Here is a 21896-nt window from a genome sequence, read left to right as displayed (position 1 = left end):
TCATCCCTGTATCAACATCGAAAGCACAGTCAAGTATTACTATATTTCTGTAGCTCATTTACTATTCTTATTCCCAACTTTAAGAGCAAAATATGAGCCTTTGGCTATAATTATCTGGTGCTTATAGTAAGTTTTTACATCTGTTCCAAGCATTCTCTGTAAATTTTATATGTGCAATGATAAGGAAGAAGAAAGGAGTACAGTGGATTATAAAACACAAAATAAATTCAAGAGTATGCAAGCATAATAGAGTGGGGCAGAAAGAGAAACCTGGTAGCAGGTCTTACATGTGCATACATATAGGCTACTCTAACGAATTTATCTAGGGGCTGAAGAGAAAAGAAGACTTGAGAAACTCACCTCACATGATGAATGAACGCACTGCGGTTGGTGGCAATAACCTATAGATACTGTTCCTGGTTTTAAGGAAAAATCCTTCCTCCCCTCAGAGTTCTGTCTTCCGGACTCAATTAACATGCAAAGAGTACGTGGGTGTGTTCAAGCCCTCAGGAAGAGACAGGAACACTGCAGACCTCTGCCAACAGGACTCACAATCTAATACAACCTATGTTCCCCAAACACACTTTACACAAATCCATTATGTGCCAAGAGCCAGCTTGTTTTATAAATGCATTTTGCAAAATGCAATGAAATTAACCCAACATTTGTATTTTCAACCTCAAAGTACATTATGAGAATTATAAATTTCCCAATTGACAAGAAATGAAAATGAACATTGTCTTTATTTACTTTGGGTGGAAACAGAGAAGGTAAAGGGAAGGCTAATTTTCTTCTTTATCCAAGGCAAGATTTAGTTTTCTCTAATTTCTGGCTCTCTGTCCCACAGACAAGCTTCTTTCCTTTGAGTTTTCTTTTTTTCTTTATGGATTTCTAATAAAATAACTAAAACTAGAATTATGTTGGAAAAAAAAACCCACTCAAGGATATTTTTAAGTCCCCAAGGTGAAGATATTGCCTAAGGGAGTCAAGAGTACACAGACCGAATTTTTTACAGTGTGTGCTATTCTGCATTTTTAAAGAGGCAATTAGTTATTCTTGTGTATTAGTGACTGCCCCATTTTCTCCATAACTCAGGTGATACAAAGGGCCTAAGAGAGGACATACTTTAAATGGGACATTTATTACCCCAAAAAAGGGATGATTCTAATTTAAAGTCACTGAGAAAGCTATTTCTATAGATGCAGTCAAATTACACAGCAGCAAAAACTTGGCCTTGCTGTTCTGAACTCTCACTGCCATTTCTAACTATGCCATCTTTAACTTAAAGACAGAGTCAAAGAACCTGATAAAACCACATGGGCCTGAGAGCTGTATTTATTTAAAGCAAGTAAAGCCAACACAATGTTAACTTGGTGGCCAAACTGAGTATAAGATGCAAGGCTGTGAAGAAAAAGGAAAAAAAAAAAGGAAAAAAAAAAAGAACAAATTTATCATGTGTTCAGTGTGATGGGACTTTCAAGTTACCAGGTTACTAGTAGATCATTTTTGTCACAGTAGCATGCAGGAAGAACTCTTGGTAGGAAAGGCTTTTATTACACGAGTCTGAAGGTTGGTTACCTGTGTCACACTACAGAAAGAGAATTTGGTTTTAGAGATCTGCTTTTGCATTCTAACTCTGCTTAGCAAAACCACAATTGGAATTTTTAAGTGCAATGTTTAAATAAGCACTGTGAACATCGAGTTACCCCCAAGATCCCACCTTGAAAATGAAATGAAAATATATGGGAGACAAAGAAAAAATTCATTTTGTGAGCACCTATCTTTAAAATCTAAAATTGAATCCGAGAGCTTCCTTCTCAAAGTATAGATTCTTTAACTTCCTCTTCAGGAGAGGCATACCTAAAAGGTTATTGATTTGGTTCTGAAGGACAGCGTGTTTATTATGGAGGAAGCCATTGCAGGGTACAAGTGTGAGAAATTAATGATGGCTTTGTAAGTGTCCACGCTGTGGTGTGGAACCAGTGGGGCAACTGTCAATCTATATGATAATACATTCCCAAACTTCATAAAATCAGTCATGTGAAAATGCATTGATTTCTTTGTGAGCTAAACAGAATTTGTCAAAGAGAAAGAACGAGAAGTTTACTGAAGTTAACACCTCAGCCTGCAGAGTGGCTCACAACTCACTTTTTATTTGCTTAATGAGTTTATGATGGGATGTGCAAAATCTCTTATTTTTATTTTTGGCCCCAAATGAGAACAGAACATGCATTATGTACATCTTGGGAATATGTGCAATGTTGAAAATTTTTAAAAAAGAGAGAAAAGGACATACATTTTATCTGTACATTTTTAAAATAACCCTCTAACGCCTAAGCTTGAACTCTGGCTTCCTTACCTCTTTTGTGCTCTGCCAGATGCAGGCACAAAAGAGTCTCTCAGTACTTTCAAGTACAGATTTCTTTATGCAATTCTGACTGCGTTATAACTAGCATTACAGGAAAATCTCGAGACACTAGACTCAAGGGTTTATTTTTTACCCATATATAGGGATTTATATAGACTCCCCAAAGGTGGAAATTGTTCATATATGATGCCTTAAAGAATACTGGAAAAAAGAGACTACTTTTGGTCTACCAAATACATTATTAATTATAAAGTTCTCCTACCCATAACAGTTCTAGGTAAATTCAAGGCAAGCATTTTTTGCTCCCTTTGTTTCACTAGAAAACTCTCTTTATTAAGTTTTTAACATGTATATAGATTTTAAAAGAGAGGGTGCAGATTCTACCAACATGTTTAAATTTTGTAGAGATGGTTCCCACGAGACCAGTGAGAATACCACCGTGGAAGATTTGCCAAAAGACCTTGTTAAAATGTGCCATATATGCTTGGATAACAAGTGATTTTATTTATTAAGCAATCAAACTACTTCCATTTAAATAGTATTGGACACACACAGACTTGAAAAAGTACATCAGTAAATGGATTCAATGTATGCCTTTATGAAAACTTCCAAAAGTAATTTCCTATCAGATAAGTGCCTTAGAGTGTTGAATGTGCCAAGTGTCAAAAATTTTGTTAAAATTCAAAATGAGTCAAGTACAGATTTTTCCTTGAGTGTGCACCTTGATTAGCTACACGAACGGAGGCATAAGTAAGACACATCTCCTTGTCCCCACTATAGAATAAATTATTTCCGAATTAAACACAAATTAAAATGCAACAGAGTGACATCTTTTTGGATATATGCGACTTACCCAGGAAATGATGTATTTTCAACACAGTTTTGAGATTAAACGATATTTAGCCATGCTTTTGCATTCACAACAAGCTGTCCGCCTGTGAATTTCTTTTTCTTCTTTTAAATGCAAGAAAATACTTAAAGCTGCTCTAGTAGAAGTTTATAATATTTTACATAAACATTCTTAACTGATCTGTTTGTAAACAGTTTAATGGTAATTCTTTCCGCAAACACACAATATATTCATAACAAATCGCATAGCATTTGATGTTTTCTTCATAAATCAACTGTACCTAATGCAATTTATCTTTTAAGAGATGTTTTTGACTAAACACAGTTCTGAGTCACTAAGAAATCCAGAAATAAGCACCTTATCTCTTTAATGACTTGCCGAGGCTTCCCTATATTTACTGCTTAATGATCGGAAGCATTTAATTTTCAAAGTTTCATTAAAACCCATCTACAAAGCTGATGGATAAGCAATAGTGATTTGTGACAGAAGATGTGGGAAGCCATTAACCTACATAGGTACCAAGGAGGAAAGTGAACACAGAAGAGAATACTTTTTTGAAGACAAGTCTCTTCCTATTTGTCATTATTAAACTCCAGAGCATCTGTTCCAGGTTTGATCTTCAATACGGATATGAGGCATTGCCGCCTGGAAATGAAAGTCTAAGATAAGGTAGGATTCTTAAGAGATCTTCATGAAAAAAAATAACCCGGGTTGCCATTTACTGGGAAGGGGAAATCAATACGAAGACCTAGAAACTTGTGGCAAGAGGACATTTCCTAGGTATAGGTCATAGTTTATCAAGTTGCCTCTTTTGCAATGTAATTTACTTGCTAATAAGACCAACTGACTATAGCTGAATACTGTGTTATCATCGAAATGTGATTTTAAAATTCTCTCCTCATTTCTTGTGTGCTTGAGGTTTGCCGGTTTATTTTTCCCGAGCTCAGAGTGGGTAGACAAGGTCGATTTCAAAGAAAATGAATGGTTTTGTACTCCTCTTTATTAAAACACAGACATCCCAAACGCCACATTGCGCCATACCCAGAACATTAAAAGGTATTTAAGAAGCAGGCCTACCGTTCTCATCATCTGACTTATTTTCGTTGTCAGAATCGGTCAAAGTAAGGGCTGAGTTCTCACGACTGGACAGGCCGGAACTGCGTCTGGATTTTATCCCTCTCCCCCACAGTCTGATGGCGTGTTCTGGAGACATCCCTCCCTCTGTGTCGGAGTCGGCGTCAGACCCTGTGCTCAGAGAGTAGCCCTGATGAAGGATCCCCATGTCAGAACAGTAGCCACTTCGGTGTGGGGAGGGCTCACACATTCCCAATTCCGCAAGGGTGAAGTTAGTTCCTAAGGTGACAGCAACAGAGAGACCGATTATAAATTGTGAAATGCTTTACAAAGTTAAAATGTATTCTTACAAAAAACAGATGGATGCTTTTCCCATCCAAAAAACATATCAGATTCCCATGTTATACAGGAATATATGAGCATGAGTATTTAGGATATTGGGATACATTTGAGAACAAAAAAGTAAACATCTAAGATTAACTTTAATCCTAGGCCAGAATGCTCAGCTTTTGCTTCAAAAATGTTACAGCATTTACTGTTGTCTAGGTAGCACACGTAGCTGGAAAAAATACTGGATTTAGAATAATAGCTAATATATACCAAGTGCTTTCTTAGCTCTGGGCATCTTTTGGTTTGCAACTTTTATTTTACATTTTTATAGGTGACAATAACTTAATGAAGAAGATAATATTATGTAATCATTTTGTAAGGAAACTGAGGAACAGAGGAACAGAGAATTTAAGTGACTTACCCAAGGTCACACATCTAGATTGTAGCAAAACATGGATCTGATCCTTGAGCAGTCTGTCTTCGTGTCAAAGAACCTTAATCCTCCAATAAATGTGAGTGGTGGCCAGGAGACCTGGGTACCAGTCCCAGCTTCCCACTGGTAAGTCTCATTGTGGCAAGTCTCTTACTCCTTGAGCCCCAGTTTTCTCATCTGTAAAATCTGGGTATTAATCTCTTAAATTCCTCTCAGGATCACTGTGTATCTTCTATGTGATAATACCCACCGAACTTTTTTTTTTTTTTTTAAATAAACTATGTAATGTATTATTTAATTCAGCATCTGAGGGATGAAAAGTCAGTCCTCATGTTTTTAAATGATATTAAACAATGTCTGTTTGCTCACACAACTTAGAACCACAAGTAGGTTTCAACTATGGAGCATGAATGTGTGCACAAATGGGAAGCAGAAGCAAAGAGGCATTTATTGAACGTTTATATGTTACCAGTGTTGGGCATGTGGCCAGGCAGTTGATAGGCTTTCAATCTCATTTAAATCTCATAATAGCCCAACAGTTTAGGTGTTGAGCATTTTTCAGAGAGGTTAAATACTGTGTCCAAGGTCATGCTTAGGCAAGTGGCAGATCCAAGATACACCGCTAATCTGCCAATTCCAAGCCTTTGCTCATTCTACAAGGTGAAATGATCTCAATCAAAAAACAGCCTGTAACATTCTGGCACAGTGAATGCTCTATCTATGTGTGTGCTTTACTATTACAGCTTCTTAAAAGACATTTTAAGGTTTCAATGAAAATTAGATGGAGTCATGCGGTACATTCTATTTACTGACATATGAAGCTGATTTTTTTTTTTTTTTTTTGTCTTTACTCAAGCTATGGACAATGGGGGAAAATGCACTGAAGAAATGCACTTCAATGCTATAAGTGAAAAAAACCTTATAAATAACACCAAAGCCATGGTTTATGTTATGTACATTGATTATATTAGGGCCAGTCCCTATCAATCATATCCCCAAACTTATGATATAACTTAACTCCTCTATGATACTCCAAATACATGATGTTATTTCTTAGCTTTCATTTTTAAAAAGCCTTCAACAGCTGTTTGTATTAACCTAGTGTGACTTTGTACTAGACATATATTTTTATTCTGAGGTTTTACTTTCCGTTCTTTACTATATGTTGATGTTCCACAGCCTTCTTTAGCTGTGTAAATGGGACCAAACCCAATTTTATACATAAATGTCTCTGAAGAGTGAAACCTATTCATTGGAGAGCTAACCCAAGCAAAATTTCCTGTGGGAATGGGGTAACTTCCTGCTACCTGGGTAGGAAAGAGGGACATCCTTACTGCCACCAGCATGGTCCCAAATGCTGTTCTGCCCAGTGTACTCTGTTCCAGTTTACATCCTCGGTAATTAGGTATTGTCTCATAATTGTACAGTAAAATGTATATTTCCATTTTGGTAGTCTATAAAACAAAAGTTAAGTTCATGTATGTCTGATATTAAAATACTTTTCTATTTTTATTATCTCATTCTTAAGTAAACTAAATATTAACATTCTCCCATCTTGTTTTTAGAGCTCATGTTTGCTCTGGACAGGCATGAAATATAAGGCTTCCTTTACCTTCAATAAAAGAAAACAAGTCAAACTAAAACATACATGTTTTTATTCCACATGTGGGAATTTTAAGCTATATGATTCCATTTGAAATGGAGTGTGTATGCATTAAGGCAACTTTCCTGATGGTTTTCCCACACCTCATTATCTGGAACAAGCTTCAAAGACCTCCTCAGGAAAAGAGAAACATCTGTGAGAGGAAAAGAAGCCTCAGTTTTCAGAGCATCCCATGTGCTTTTCAATCTTGAAGTAATAGGCAATAAGCCTAGGGCATGGAAATACATGGAATAAATATAGTCTCCCTTCTTTGGTTATCAAATTTACTTGATGATAAGAAATTAAAATATTATTTTTCTGTTAAAACAAACTTGAGATCATCATAAATCAGTTAAAATTTGCATAATTTTTTAAAGTAATCACAAATGTTAGAAAAAAGTAGAGTTCAAGAGTTTCAGCTTTAAGCATACAGCCCCAAAGCCACAAACAAACAACACTGTAAAGAAAATTGGAGGTATTGTACTCAATTCACCAGGAAAAAGTAACCAAGTTCACACTGGCTTACAGGAAGCCAGATTTTCCTCTAAATTCAGAAAAATTTTCCTGTAGACTCCTCAAAAATATTACCTTCTAAACTCCTCATCTTCATCTTCCAGTAGGACCACAGTCCGCCAATGTTACCCATTTCTCACAATTCCTAGTTAGGTGCCTTTTGTCCTCAACTAACTCAAAGAATAGGAATCCTATTCTAAGTATCTGGGACAGATTCTGGACCAAGCCTTTCCTAAGTGAGCTGGCTTAACATATGAAGCCGGTGAGCCACATACACATTGGAAAGGAAAAGCTGATCTATCATTTATTAAATCATTCAGCAAATATTTATTGTTCCTGGTGCTGTGATAGGCATTGGGGATATAACAGGGAGCCTTATAAAAATGGAGCCCATGACATTTACAGTATAATCGGGAAAGAGACATTAATCAAAGAATCACATAAACAACGTACAATTTATAGAGTGATAAATACTATATAGGAAAAGGACAAGGAGCCATGAAAGGTCATCCTGTGGTCCAACTGTTCATTCTTTTACAGCTTGCCCAACAGATGTTCATCTAGTGGTGGACTCACTAGTTGGAGGGACCATGAATTTGCTCCATGAGGTTATCAGGCCCCCTTCAGTTTGCTCTTACCATACCATTCCCAAACATTCCTCTATATACATTGATTTCAGACAAACATTTTTCATGTAGTTCGTCTTACAGTACAAAACCTTCGTGTCATACCCTTCAGTTCAGAATGTAAATAGTATAGGGGAATTTTAACACCATGCCAACTTATTGTTTTGCACTTACTTTGCTCATTGATGGAAGGTTGATTTTGCTTTAATTCATCTTGTATAATTATGTCTTTATTAAGCTCCATGGCAGCTTTGAATGGAAGAGAGAAACTAGTCATTGTGTGATTCTCCAAGCTAAGATTTCTAGTGGAAAACAGTCAACATTTCTTTCCTTCTTTACTTTCTTGCAGAAAGATAGAAAGAGTCATAATATTTCAGTATTCATGAAATACCTTCCATCTTCCTCTAATCTCTCTGGTATCACATTAAAGTGGGAATGTAGATAATGTTTCAAACTCATTTCATTTCAGGTATATGTTTTATGGTTGCTACTAATAAACTTCCCAGTGTGGCCTCATACTACATTATCAAGGTCAAAGTCACTATTTCTATAGATGAATGATTGCACAAAATCTGTTTTTACATCATGGAATTTTAGTATAATTTAAGGTGTTGGGAGAGAACCCCAATGTCTAAAAATTGTTAGGTGGATCAAGATAGCAGAACACAAGTGTTTAAAAATAACTTTCTTGAGAAGTCTCTTTTACTTTAAGTTGTCTTTTTCTTGATCATAATCTCAATGTGTAACCCAGATCCTCTCCAAAACTTTTTTAGAGATAAATTTGGCAATAGATATCAAGAGTCATCCATTGACCAACTAGTTGTGCTTGGGGACACAATTCAAAGGAAAGATATGCCAGCACATTGTGATCATGGCTTTATTTTCTAAGTTTTTACCAACTTCTCACACTTTGAAATAACCTTTAACTAGGAGAAGCACATATGTCGCTAAGTCAGAATTATCATGTCATGGTAATACCAGGGAATACAAATAGCACTGGAAATGTCAGCATTTGAACAGATTTTCTACTATGAGGGCAGGAAGATAAAAGTTAACTGTAGTAATAGAGGAGTACAATATAGAAAACTTTTATTATCTAAATATTCACTATGCAAGTCCCCTGAATTTAAGAGATGAAATTCTACACACAGAAGAGTTACTATGAAAACATGAAAGCAGTCACTAATGATCACTTATAAAATTAATCCCCCCCATCCCCATCCACTTACTGCTAGCATCTCTTCTCATATCAACCACCATATCAACGTCTATGTCATCAGGTAGTTAGTGATAACAGAAAGTAATATGGTGCCAATGTGAGATTAAGTTGTAAAGCTTGTGAAGATGCAGATTTCCATGAAGTCAATAAAAGTGATGCTAAAAAACACTAGGATCATAAGCAAGGCCACATAATTACCATGATCTAACATAATTAACCTGTTAACAAGAAAAACTAGAAACACATGTTGGCATGGTGGATTCTTCAAAAGATGACTTGACAGACTTCCAGTTCTGGATCAAGATAAAATTCCTCACTTCTCTCTACTTCTCCCACTAGGTGCAGCTAAAAACCTCTGAACAGTACATATAAAAACACATAAAAAGAGTTTAAAAAGGGTTGAGAAGAAGATAGACCTATTAGGATCCTAAGACCTGAGGAAGGATATGGTTGTGAGTTCCCTGGAGTTTCTTTTTGCCTTGTATATCCCAGACCCGGTGTTGGAGAAATCTGCAGATTAAAAACACCAGTGCAAGCAGACAAAGCCCAGAGTAAAGCCTACTGTAATTAAGTGTCCTCCCTTACCTCCACAAACACCCCAGATGGAATCGAGTGGTAAGCCAGAATTTCATCCTTAACCAGTAGGAATAAACCTTCCCAGACACCCCACACAAAGGTGTTATTGGTGGCTATAAGGGGATTCTAGACTTCTATCTCCACCCAGTGGGGTGGTCATGAAGCACCCCTTCCTCTCCCTGCTGGTGTCAGAGAAGAATTAATGTTAAATTTCCTTTCACCACCACTGAAGGATTTGTGGGGGAGCTGTAGTAAAGAGGTGCCCTTCTCCCTCTAAACCAAGTTGGTAACTTCAGAGTCATAGTGAAAAGTCTGAAAACCCAACTCAGCTCAGGGGCAAGACAGCATCACTTCTCAATCCATACCCCCTGCCTTGTCAAAGTAGGCCAAGTGAGGGACTTGGACCTTCCCCTCCACCTGGCAGACAAGCCTCAGTGTCTCATTTTTCCCACTGGCTTGGTAGCAGAGGAGGCCTTCTGAAACAGAAGATTTAAATAAGAGCCAGAGTTTCAAAACGTAATAGCCAGGATACAATAAAAAAAATCACTCATCATACCAAGAATCAGGAAAATCTCAACTTGAATGAGGAATGATAATTATTTAAGTAAAAGGTTAATGAGCAGTCCTTACGAAAATTAATGAATTCATCAATTTTTTTTGCAAAATTCAACTCTGTGATTATGATGCAAAATTCAATGTAAAGTGAAAGATGTATAATATAGTCATGCAATTTTGCCATAAAATGTGTATATTATGCCTCCCACAAAAATTGTTATTCTATATCCTTTTGAATAATTATAGCATAGTTCGAATAATAAATTGTATTAAACATAAAATCAAATATACTTTTGATAATCAGTTTTATTTTCTGAAGATAAAGTTACAATAAATTATCTTTACTATTTAATATGAAATATTGATTCTTTTAAAAAATTGAATCCATTTTTAAGTGGCCTTTTTCTAGCATCATTTATCCTAAGACAAAGAAAATCTCTTGTAAATAAACATGGGTCACTTTTCCTGAGCAAATGTTAGAGTCTACATTTTCAAGTCAGAAATAAGTATAAACTCCAAATTTTCTAACAAGTGTTTAAGAAAAGGATATAAATTGCAATGTTGTAGTTCTTTTTTATCACAGGAAATGAAGTAATTTTATCTGATGCCTTAAGCTTTTTCAGCAAAAAGTTATCAAGAAAAATATAGCAATTATAAGTGATAAAACATAAAAATGTATCAGCAGATTACTACCTTATATGTAATATCGATACCTTACATTGAAATTTGAGCAATGATTGATATGCACAAGCTAAAAAGAATAATCACTTACCAAAAATTTGCCAATACTATCTAAAATATTATTTTCAAAGTCTAAAATCTACATATCTGTATATGCATTGATAAAAATTTTGAAAACTAGTGAAGAAACTACTTATGAATTTTAATGTTTTATACTTGTGTATACTAAAATTCTTCACATAAACTCCTTCTTAATGCCCTTCTAAAGTTCATCTGATTTTACATATTCAGATATTTTCCCAAATGTTGACAAAACTATTCATGAAAAGTCCTGTAGCTTAAAACTACAGAGTAGGTATACATGCATTATTACTCATAAAAAAAATTAAGTCAACTATTTAGATTTCAAAAATGCACTTTAAGAATAATTTTTTTTACATATAGCACTAAAATGTTAATATTTTGAGATTTCTAAACTTTCAGATGAATTATGGGCTAGATGGGTGATGGGTACTAAAGAGAATATTGTGATGCACACTAGGTATTGTATGTAATGAATCATTGTATTCTACCTCAGAAGCCAATACTGCACTGTATGTTAACAAACTAAAATTTAAATAAATAAAAAAAGGGGAAAACATCTCCATCTAAATGCATGATGTGTCACAACTTTCACAATTTTTAACTAGAATCATCCCCATGTCAATAAACTCATTCTAAATCAAGGAAACATTAAAATGGTTAGTGACGACAGGAGAGTTTCCAATATCCTCCGTTTCTCTGTAAGCTTTCTCTGTGACTTCAAAGTGAAAGGTGAATGTGGCATTCTCCTCTGGTATGGTGGCATTTTCACTGTTCCGAACTGAACAAAGCCCAAATTGGAAAACCCAAAGCAGCTACAACAAAAAGTTCTTCAGAGCAACTGCCAGTTCATAAATAGAAATGAAATACCCAGTAACCTAGCTAGTTCGAGACTCCTTTCTGCTGATGAAAATTTCAACAAAACAAAACAAAACAGAAAACCCAATTCCGGTATTAAAAACTATGTAAATCAGTTGTCCTACGTAACAGCATTACAAAGGTGTATAGTCATCTGACCTCATGAGACTCTGCCTCTTCAAACAAATTGCTTTTAGAGAGAGAAAATAAATAAATAAATACAAGTCAATAGTGAGTTAGCAGTAACGGTCTGGCTGTCCTATGTTTGAGAACAACTACCAGATTAGTTTACATTTACTGAGGACCTCATGGTGTGGCAGGCACTGTTCTAAATGCGTTCACATGCAATTTTCAAATTAATTAGGACAGCAGCCCTATAAAATTGTCACTAGGTAGGCTAGGGTTAAAGTGGAAATTCCTGAATTTGTTTAAAAAAAAGTGCTTGTTGAACATAAATTCTTAGAACTATTTCTTCAGATGAGTCCCCATTTTTTTTTTTAATTTTTTTTTTCAACGTTTTTTATTTATTTTTGGGACAGAGAGAGACAGAGCATGAACAGGGGAGGGGCAGAGAGAGAGGGAGACACAGAATCGGAAACAGGCTCCAGGCTCCGAGCCATCAGCCCAGAGCCCGACGCGGGGCTCGAACTCACGGACCGCGAGATCGTGACCTGGCTGAAGTCGGACGCTTAACCGACTGCACCACCCAGGCGCCCCAGATGAGTCCCCATTTTATGCATTTATAAAATAAACATAAAAATAGCATCCACCTTCATAGGGTTGTTGTGAGCACTGAATTAGACAACGCAGTTATAAAAATGCTTCTTAAAACATTGCCTGCCACAGAGTAACCTTACAACAAATATAGCTATCATGATGATCATCAGCTTACAGAAGCAGAAACTTTATTTTTTTTAAGGGTTAACATTTTCTATTTTCTGAGTTGATTTTACAACTCAGAAACAATATTTGGAACAATCAATATTTACAAGTTTTGGAACAATCAATGTTTCTAGGAATCTGCTCATTTCATCTATATTTTCAAATGGATTGATACAAAGTTATCAAGTATTTTTGAATCCTTTTAAATTTTGTTATACTTGTAGAATATTGTCTTTATTTTCATTTTTGACATTACTTATTTGTGCTTTCTTTTTAAAAAAAAAAATGAGTATAGTTGCCACATTACATTAATTTCAAATGTATGGTATAGTGATTCAACATGTCTAGTGTTATGCTCTGCTTACCAAAAATGTAGCTACCATCTTTCACCATACACTATAATTATATCATTGACACTATTCCTTTTTGTACCTTTTATTCCCATGATTTATTCGTTCCATAATAGGAAGGCTGTATCTCCCTATCCCCTTTCCTTATTTTGATCATCCCCTCTACCCCTTACCCTATAGGAACTATAAGTTTATTCTCTGTATTTATAGGTCTGATTCTGCTTTTTGTTTGCTTATATTGTATGGGGGGCTTTTAATTCACACGAGTGATATCATATGTCATCTGTTTATCTCAGTCTGATTCATTCATGTCCTCTAGACTGATATATGTTGTCACAAATGGCCAAAAAAAAAAAACAAAAAAAACCAAAAAACAAAAAACAAAAAAAACACCTCATCCTTTTTAATGGCTGTATAATATTCCTGTGTGTGTGTGTGTGTGTGTGTGTGTGTGTGTGTACACACCACATGTTCCTTAGTAGAAATACCACATGATCCAATAATTCTACTACTGGGAATTTACCCAAAGAATATGTAATCACGAATTTTAAAAAATATATGCACCCCTATATTTATTGCAGCAGTATTTATAATAGCCACGACATGGAAACTACCTAAATATCCACCAATAGATTGGTGTATTTTCTTTATTTTAACTGGATTTTCACCAATGACTGCTTTTGTCTTTCAAAAAACACATTTTTGCTTTTCTGATTCTGTATGTTTTTTAGTTTATTACCTTCTACCCTTATATATACAAATTATTCTTTTCCCCTCCTTTGAGTTTATTCAATGATTCTTTTCCATATCTTTAAAATTTGAATCTTTACATCATCAGTATTTAGCCATGCTACTTTTTTATTATGAATATTTCACACTATAAATTTTTTTAAGCACCACTTTTACTATATTTGTCAAGTTTTGATTCATAGCATTTTCATTGTTGTTTAGATATAAACATTTTACATATCTATTGCACCTATTTATTAAGTTTCCAAATGTATTGTGATATGTATTTATTTCTGTTTTTGACTTCTAATTTAATTCTGTTTGCCTAGAGAGCAAAATTTTTATGTTACTAAACCTTTGAATAATTTTGAAACTTGTTCTATAAACTGATAAACTTTTTACAAGTATTTTCTATGTATCTAAGAAGAACACATGTTCTCTAATTACTGAGTGCAAGATTGTATATCTGTCAATTCAACTAAATTATCAATCATGTGTTCAATTCTTCTATACGGTAGTAATTCTTCTCTATGATTTGCTGTTTGCTTGTCTTATCAATAAATGAAAGATGTATGATAAAATTTCATACAATAATTGGTGTTTCTTCCCATAGTTGTATCACTATCTGCTATTTGTCTATTTAAGGCTCCATTATGCTAAGTGTATATAGGTTTAGAATTATTACAGATTTCTGATAGATTGAATATTTTATTATTAATATACAGTGACTATCTCTAATAAACATTCTTGAAATAATATCTGATTTTAATATCAATTATATTTTAAAATGAATTTGTCCATTTCATCCAAATTACTATAGTTTATGACAATACCTATGAATATGTGTAGGATCCATAACAATATCCCTTATTTAATTCTTGATTTGGAGTATTTATGTATTTTCTCTTTTATCTTGATCATTCTTGCTAGGGATTTATCAATTTTATCAGTTTTTCAAAGGACCAGCTTTTGTATTCAGTATTTTCTTTTATTGTTTATTTTCTGTTTCTTTGATTTTTGCCCTTGATTATTTTTCTTTACTTAAGTTCAGGTTTTATTTGCTCATTCTTTTCTAGATTCTTGAGCCTGAAACAGGCTCCAAGCTCTGAGCAGTCAGCACAGAGCCCGACGGGCTCGAACTCACATACCACGAGATCGTGACCTGAGCCGAAGTCGGACGCTTAACCGACTGAGCCACCCAGGCGCCCCGGAAGTGTGTAATTTTATTTCCACATATCTGGATTTGTCGAGATTTCTTTTATTGATTTCTCACTTAAGTACTTGATGGACAGAGAACAGATTCTCCAGAATTTCCTCTTGAAAGTCATTGAAACTTACTTTGTAGCTCAGAATATAGTATATGTTGCTGAATGTTTCACTGTAAGATAAAGTATATTTACAGTTTTATGTAGTGTTCTATAAACGTCTATTTGATTGAGAGGAATAACAGTGTTGTTCTATAGACCTTTACTAATAATTTTGGTATAGTTCTTCAATTAGTTACTGAGGAAAAGATTGAATCTGTAAGGAAGTATGTTTTTTTCTTTCTCTTTATACTTCTGTCAATTTTCCCTCCATTGCTTCCTCCCCCTCCTGTACCTCTCCCTCTTGTCTTTTTGAAACTGTTATTAGACACATATATTTTTACCTTTCCAGGGTGAATTAACACTTTTATCAATTTCAAATATCCATCTTTTTCTTTTGTAATACTTCTTGTATTAAAGCCTATTTTCCTGATATAAAATAGTCAAGCCAGCTTTCTTAAGTTTACTGTATGCAGTAAACATATCATACATCTATTTCTGTTCCTTTACTTTCAACTTCTCTGTGTCTGTATTTAAAGATATGTTTTTGTGGACAGCATGTATTTGGGACTTGGTATTTATCTGAGAATCTTTTCCTTTTAATTGGTGGTACAGCCCATTTATATTCATGTAATTATTGATATGGCTGGATGTAGTTTCATCATTCTGCTGTGTTTTTCCTATCTGTCCCTTTTTTGGTCATTCCTTTCTACTTTCTGTCATTTTCTTTCCTAGCTTCACTTGAGTTAATATTTTTTTAAAAAATTCATTTTAGTTTTTCTATTGATTTTTAAGCTATCTCCTCACATAATTATTTAGTGGTTACTTTAGGGATTACAATATGTATGCTAGGTCAGTCTATTCTGAATTCTGATCTTACATGCTGTTCCTTCAATTTCTGTGAATTCATAATTCCTTTATTCTAAAAATTTCTCAGCCATGGCCTCTTAAATATTTACTCACTTGTATACTCTTCATTCTCTTCACTAATTAAACTAAGTATTATCCTCTTTCTCTCTACATGTCTCTATTATATTTTTTAATCTCTTTTCTTTCTGTGCTGTTTGTTGCTAATTTCTTCTTGCTATTTTTTCCAGTTGACTAATTCTCTCTTTAATTGTGCCTGATCTCATATTTGCTGTATGAACTCAACTATTATTTCAAAAATTATGTATTTCATTTATAAAACTTATATAGCTTTTTAAGTATTTCTGTTCAGTTTTTCTATTATCTTCTTACTTGCTAATTTGCATATTATACATAGTTAAAAGTATGGATCTAACAAATCATGTTTTAGAACTTCAAAGATCAAAACTGGTTGTTAATTGATTTGCTTGCTCTTAATTATGAAGGTCTGTTTTCATATGAAATTAAGTATATTTATTTTAACTGACATTGGTTTAATTTTCAGAACTCATAAGGGCCTCAAATGAAGATTTTTTCCTTCCTGAAATATTTGCATTTGCTTCTCTCTAAGACATGTGGTACTATTATTGCATATCTCTTTCAGGATTTGGTTAATGCAGGAATCTTAGTTTCATGTCCTCCTTCTTGTTCTAAGTCCAAGGTCCAATCTCCTAAATGCAGGTCTGATATCAGTGCTTACTCTCAGTGAAGACCCACCATGAGCATGCAGTTCAATCTTCAGATTTCTGGTTTTAGCTCATTTTTTATTTTTATTTTGTTTTCATTTAGCTGCTTGGAGATTTATCTTATTTACTGTGAGGACTATATTATTGTTGTTTGGATCAGGCTACTTAATATTCCTATGTTTCAATTATCTCAGTTATAAAATGGAGGAAATTATAGCACTGCTTGCCTCATATGGTCATTGTGTCAATGACACAATGGCATATTTAGAATATTCCAGAATAAAATCAAAAGTCAATAGATATTACCTATTATTATTATTACTATTATTACATTACTAGTAAGTATAAAAATATGAAATGATGGGCATGATTCCCTTTAAAAATTTTTTCTACCTCTATATAAACAGAATACTCTCCCAGTTAAACGGCATATATTTAGATATATTTAATGTTTATTCCATTAAGTAATATAACATTCTGCTTTCGTAAAGGAAAACAGAGAATACTTGCTATGTCAGTAGAGAAGCTACCAACATTAATTGAAATTTTGACAAAGACATGACATTTGCATTCTCAGCACTCATGAAGGTCCCTGTCTCCATCATGGACTTTGTTTTGAAAACATTTTGACTTTCCCATCACTGAAGGATTATTCTAGATCTCAAGAGTTAATTAACTCATCTACAGTCTGACATCTAATGAGATAGATAGATTGCAGTCTACCATCAGGTGAATATATGTATAGCAGACATTTTCCTTCAGTAACTAATCAGAGTCTACTCTGTAACCACAAATATTGGGGAGAAATGTTAATGATATACTCTTGTTTGTAAATCAATTCCTTTAAATCAACTGCTTCATTACCAATTACGATTTCGATACTTGTCTAAAACCATGTTAAGCATCCCACCCCAGAGCTTGTAGAGAATGGCAAGACCATAGTTTCCTAGTGCCTGTTAGCATCATTAAACAGGGAGAGGATAATTGAAACTGAATCAAGAGTATTCTTTTTCTTCCTTTCCCACCTTGCTTCCTGTGTTCCAAACACATGTTGTAGGTTACAAGTACATGTAAAGCCTTAATTACATTTAGCATCTGGCAGCTGTTGACTTACAGAGAGTTGTTGAGTCACATAAACTCAAAGTCAAAAGGAAATTCAGGAATAGAAGGCAGAAGCTTGCTCAGTGGAGTAAAAAAAATCTTATGTTATCACAGCTGAAATACTCTAACCATCAGCACTATTATGTTCATGGTGTGAGTGGGTGACGCTGTAACTAATCAGTTTCAGCAATATCAGAGACTAACTTGCCACTAAAATACATCATTCCCAATGTAGTTAGAGCCATCAACCAAAGGACCTTAGAAGCATTGCTTTTAATACGAGATGGATTCACGCAATGGAGACAACAGCTTTACAAGGATTTCAGCATATCTAGAGGCATCAACTGATGACTTTTTTTAAAAAAAGATCTTCCAACCACTCAAAAGTGTCACCAAAGTTAGATGTGCCAAGTAATTTAGTTCTACACTGTTTATTTTGGGAAGAAATAAGTCTCTTGAGAACTAGCAGTAAGAGATAGAAACCTTTAATACTGGACATCATTTGCCACACATTGGCAATTGTATGAGTAGAGAATTATCAGAAATAACAGGTGTGGTCTTAAGAGAGATAGTCCTCAAAACGTAAATGTCAAGTTATAAAAGCATAATAAGAAAAATATAATGAGTGCTATATATTGTTTTTAGACACATATATACTAACAAGTTAAATTTGGACTAAAAAAACATACACCAAATTCTTCATAGCAATTATTTCAGAGAAGAATGCAATGGGGGGGGGTGAATAGAGGGAGGAAGAGGATTTGAAACAAATTTGACAAAATATTAACACTTGTTAATTGCAAGGGATGAGTGTTTATTGTCTGTACTTTTCTGTGATTTAAAGGCTTTTCTCCCCCTAAAAATTAAAAGAATCTAAACATATAAGTCTTGGACCAGTCTACTTATATCCCATTATTAAACATATTTACAAATCATATTTTTTTCTATTAAGTCATGTCATTCAAAATTTTCATGGTTACATTTTGAAATAAACTACAAAGAAAAGCCTCTACTTGCATGCCAGGAATAAAGTTATGAAGCAAAAGTAAATGCAACCAATGGATAAGTAAACTGTGGTACATCCATACAATGGAACATTTTCAGGAATAAGAAGAAGTAAGCCATCAAACTGTGAAAAGACATAAGGGAAAGTTAAATGTATATTACTAAGTGAAAGAAGCCTATCTGAAAAGTCTATATACTGTGTGATTCCAACTGTATGACAGTCTAGAAAAGGCAAAACCATGGAGACCGTAAAAAGATCAGTGGTTGCCAAGGATTGAGCAGGGAAAGATGAATATGTGGGGCACAGACAACTTTTAGGGCAGTGAAAATACACTGCATGATATTGTAATAATGGACACGTCATTTTACATTTGTCCAAACCTATAGCATTTATCGCATCAAAACAGAACTTTAATGTAAACTATCAACTTTAGGTGATAAAGATGTATCATTGTAGGTTCATCAATTGCAACAGATGTTTATTACTCTGGTGGGGAATGTTAATAATGGAGGATGCTATGTGTGTTGGTGGGGGTGGAGGGAGGAGGTATATGGTTAAGTCTCTGTTCCTTCCAGTCAATTTTGCTGTAAACCTAGAATTGCTCTAACTAAATAGTCTTAATTTTTTTTTAAAGAAGTAAATGCAACCAAATCATTATATGACAGATATATAAACTCATGTACTTTTCTCCCTAGGAGAAAGACTCCAGATCTGTGTGTTTTAAAAATACGCCAGAAACACATAATCTAGAACTTGAATCCCTATTCCACCACTTATGGTTTAATGATGTCCAAGTTAATTCCCTGACCCCTGATCTTCAGTCTCCACATCTATAAAATAGGTTTAATAATATCTATATTCATAAGGCTATGGAGACAGCTAACTACGTGGGAGCAAACACAGGAATACATGAGAGGAGACATAAACATAAAAGAAGAAAATCTAGGCAAGTAGAACAAAGATAAAGAGCCTCATTCATTCATTCATTCATTCATTCATTCGATCACTATATATAAAGTGCTTACTAGCTGCTAAATCTTGTTCTAAAGCCTTGGGATATATCGGCAAACAGAAGAGATATGTATCTCTGTCCTTATGAAGCTTATATTTTAGCTGGGACAAATAGAAAATAAACAGTTGACATTATGAATAAGTTAAGTGGGGGCCCCTGGGTGGCTCAGTTGGTTAAGCAACCGACTTGGGCTCAGGTCATGCTCTCGCTACCTGTGGGTTCGAGCCCCGCATAGGGCTCTGTGCTGACAGCTCAGAGCCTGGAGCCTGCTTCAGATTCTGTGTCACCCTCTCTCTCTCTGCCACTCCCCCACTCATGCTTTAAAGATAAAACATTAAAATAGTAGAAAAAAAAATATGTCAAGTGTGTAGTGTCTTCAAAGGTGTTAAGTGCTATGAAAAGAAAACACAGAAAGTAGAGTGGTGAAAGTCTTTTGTATTTTGAATAATTTGATCTGGTAAGGCCTCATTGAGAAGGTGACATTTACACAAAGACTTGAAGAAGTTGAGAGAGTCAGTCTTTCCAATACCTGGGGCAAAAAGGAAACCATCAGTGTAAAGGGCCCAGGCAGGAATGTGCTGGTAAGTCCCAGGAGTAGCAAGAGGAACTCTGTGGCTGGAAGGCAGTGAGCAAAGGTGCCATCTTATAAGAAGGGGTCAGAGGGTTAAGGACAGCTGAGCCCCAAAGGGTTTGGGAAGTGATATTAAGGACATTTATTTTTACTAAGGACATTTATCATTTGGGGGGAGAGAGGTGATTTGTCCAATTTTCATTGTTAAAGAATTGCTCTACTAGGTTAGAATACTTAAGGAGGGAACAAGAACAGAATCAAAAGGACCACCAGAATGCATTTGTGAGAGACGATCACAGCTCATTCCAGGTGCAAGAAGCAGAACGGTGGGCAGGGCGGGATTTCCTAATGGACTGCACGTAGGATATGGTAGAGAGAAGTTGAAAGTGACAATATTTTTGAACTGAAAATCAGAAGGATGGAGTTGCCATTAATTGTGATGAGGAAGACACACACAGAGAACAAGTTTTAATCCTGAGTATCTGAGTTTGAAATGTGTATAGTGCATACAAATTGAGATGCTGGGTAGGTAGCTGAATATGTAAAATATATAGATATTTGAATGATACAGATTTGGGAGTCATTGGCTTGTAGATGCTGTTTAGTGCCATGGAGCTGGACAATAATATCACAGTGTGAAATAACTATACTTAGAAATAAAAAAGAATAAAGGACTGAACACTGAGTCAGTTTTACATTCAGAGTCTGGAGCAAAGAGGAGGAAGCAATAAAGGATTATGAAAATGAACAACCAGTGCTGTAGGAGGAAAGCCACAAGCATATGCCAGAATAGAATCTAAGTAATGAAAGCATATCAAAGAGGAAGAGGTAATTAACTGTTTCAAGCACTACTGATAGATCGTTATGAGAACTGAGAATGTGGCATAATGATACAGAAACATGGTAATCATTGGTGACATTGTCAAAATAAAAGCAAAAAAACAACAAAAAAACAACCAAACAAAAACAACCAAAAAAAAAAAAAAAAGAAAAAAAAACACAAAACCAAAACCAAAAAAGAAAAAAAAAAGTTATGTGGAGGGGTACATGTGATAATCTTATTGGATTGTGTTTATAATAAAATAGGGGAGAAGAATCAGTGGCAATAAGATAGACACATCTTCTGAGATGTGCTACAATAAGGAGTGAAGGAATATGGTGGTAGCTGCTGGGAAAAGTCGGTGAATAGAAGCTGGGGAAAGTCTCAGCATGTTTGTGTGCTGGTAGGAGTGGAAGAATAGTTCATTTAGGAAAGAGAGGTGGGAGAATTCTTGAAGCAACATTCTTGAGTAGACCAGTGGGAATCCGATCTTCCACAGAAGTGGGGGTTTCACCTGGGATAAGAGTAGAGATTGTTCATTTATAGTGACAGGCAGAAAGCCAGAGCATGTGCACACAGATGGTGGGAGTGGGTGGATGGTTGATATGGATTTGACAGTTTTCCTTTGAGGATGGGGAGGAGGTGCTCGGGGTTAAGGAGAGAGGAGAGGAGATGAAGCTGCCATCTAAGAAGCAAGAGACAAGGCACAGATCAGACAGTATG

General features: G+C 34.9%; 1 protein-coding gene across 12 annotated transcripts in view; it reads right to left on the bottom strand.

The window, feature by feature from the left end:
* Positions 1–21896, bottom strand: part of TENM2 (teneurin transmembrane protein 2) — a 1291038-nt gene that overhangs the window by 858274 nt on the left and 410868 nt on the right. For 9 of the 12 annotated variants that reach the window (XM_053907069.1, XM_053907085.1, XM_053907075.1 and 6 more), the window contains 2 exons: positions 8011–8085; positions 4296–4571 (listed from right to left, as the gene is read on the bottom strand). The exons of 1 other annotated variant lie outside the window; for it this stretch is intronic. In XM_053907069.1, the coding sequence (XP_053763044.1) occupies positions 4296–4571; positions 8011–8085 (351 nt within the window). The remainder of the gene's footprint in view (positions 1–4295; positions 4572–8010; positions 8086–21896) is intronic. 2 more of the 12 variants (XM_053907074.1, XM_019450240.2) reach the window with 1 other exon arrangement.

This window comes from Panthera pardus, unplaced genomic scaffold (genome assembly GCF_024362965.1).
Source record: "Panthera pardus isolate Hobbes unplaced genomic scaffold, ASM2436296v1 HiC_scaffold_2, whole genome shotgun sequence".
NCBI classification, from domain to species: domain Eukaryota; kingdom Metazoa; phylum Chordata; class Mammalia; order Carnivora; family Felidae; genus Panthera; species Panthera pardus.
Note: the sequence above shows the minus strand (reverse complement) of the source record. Positions and strands in the feature narration are given on the sequence as shown.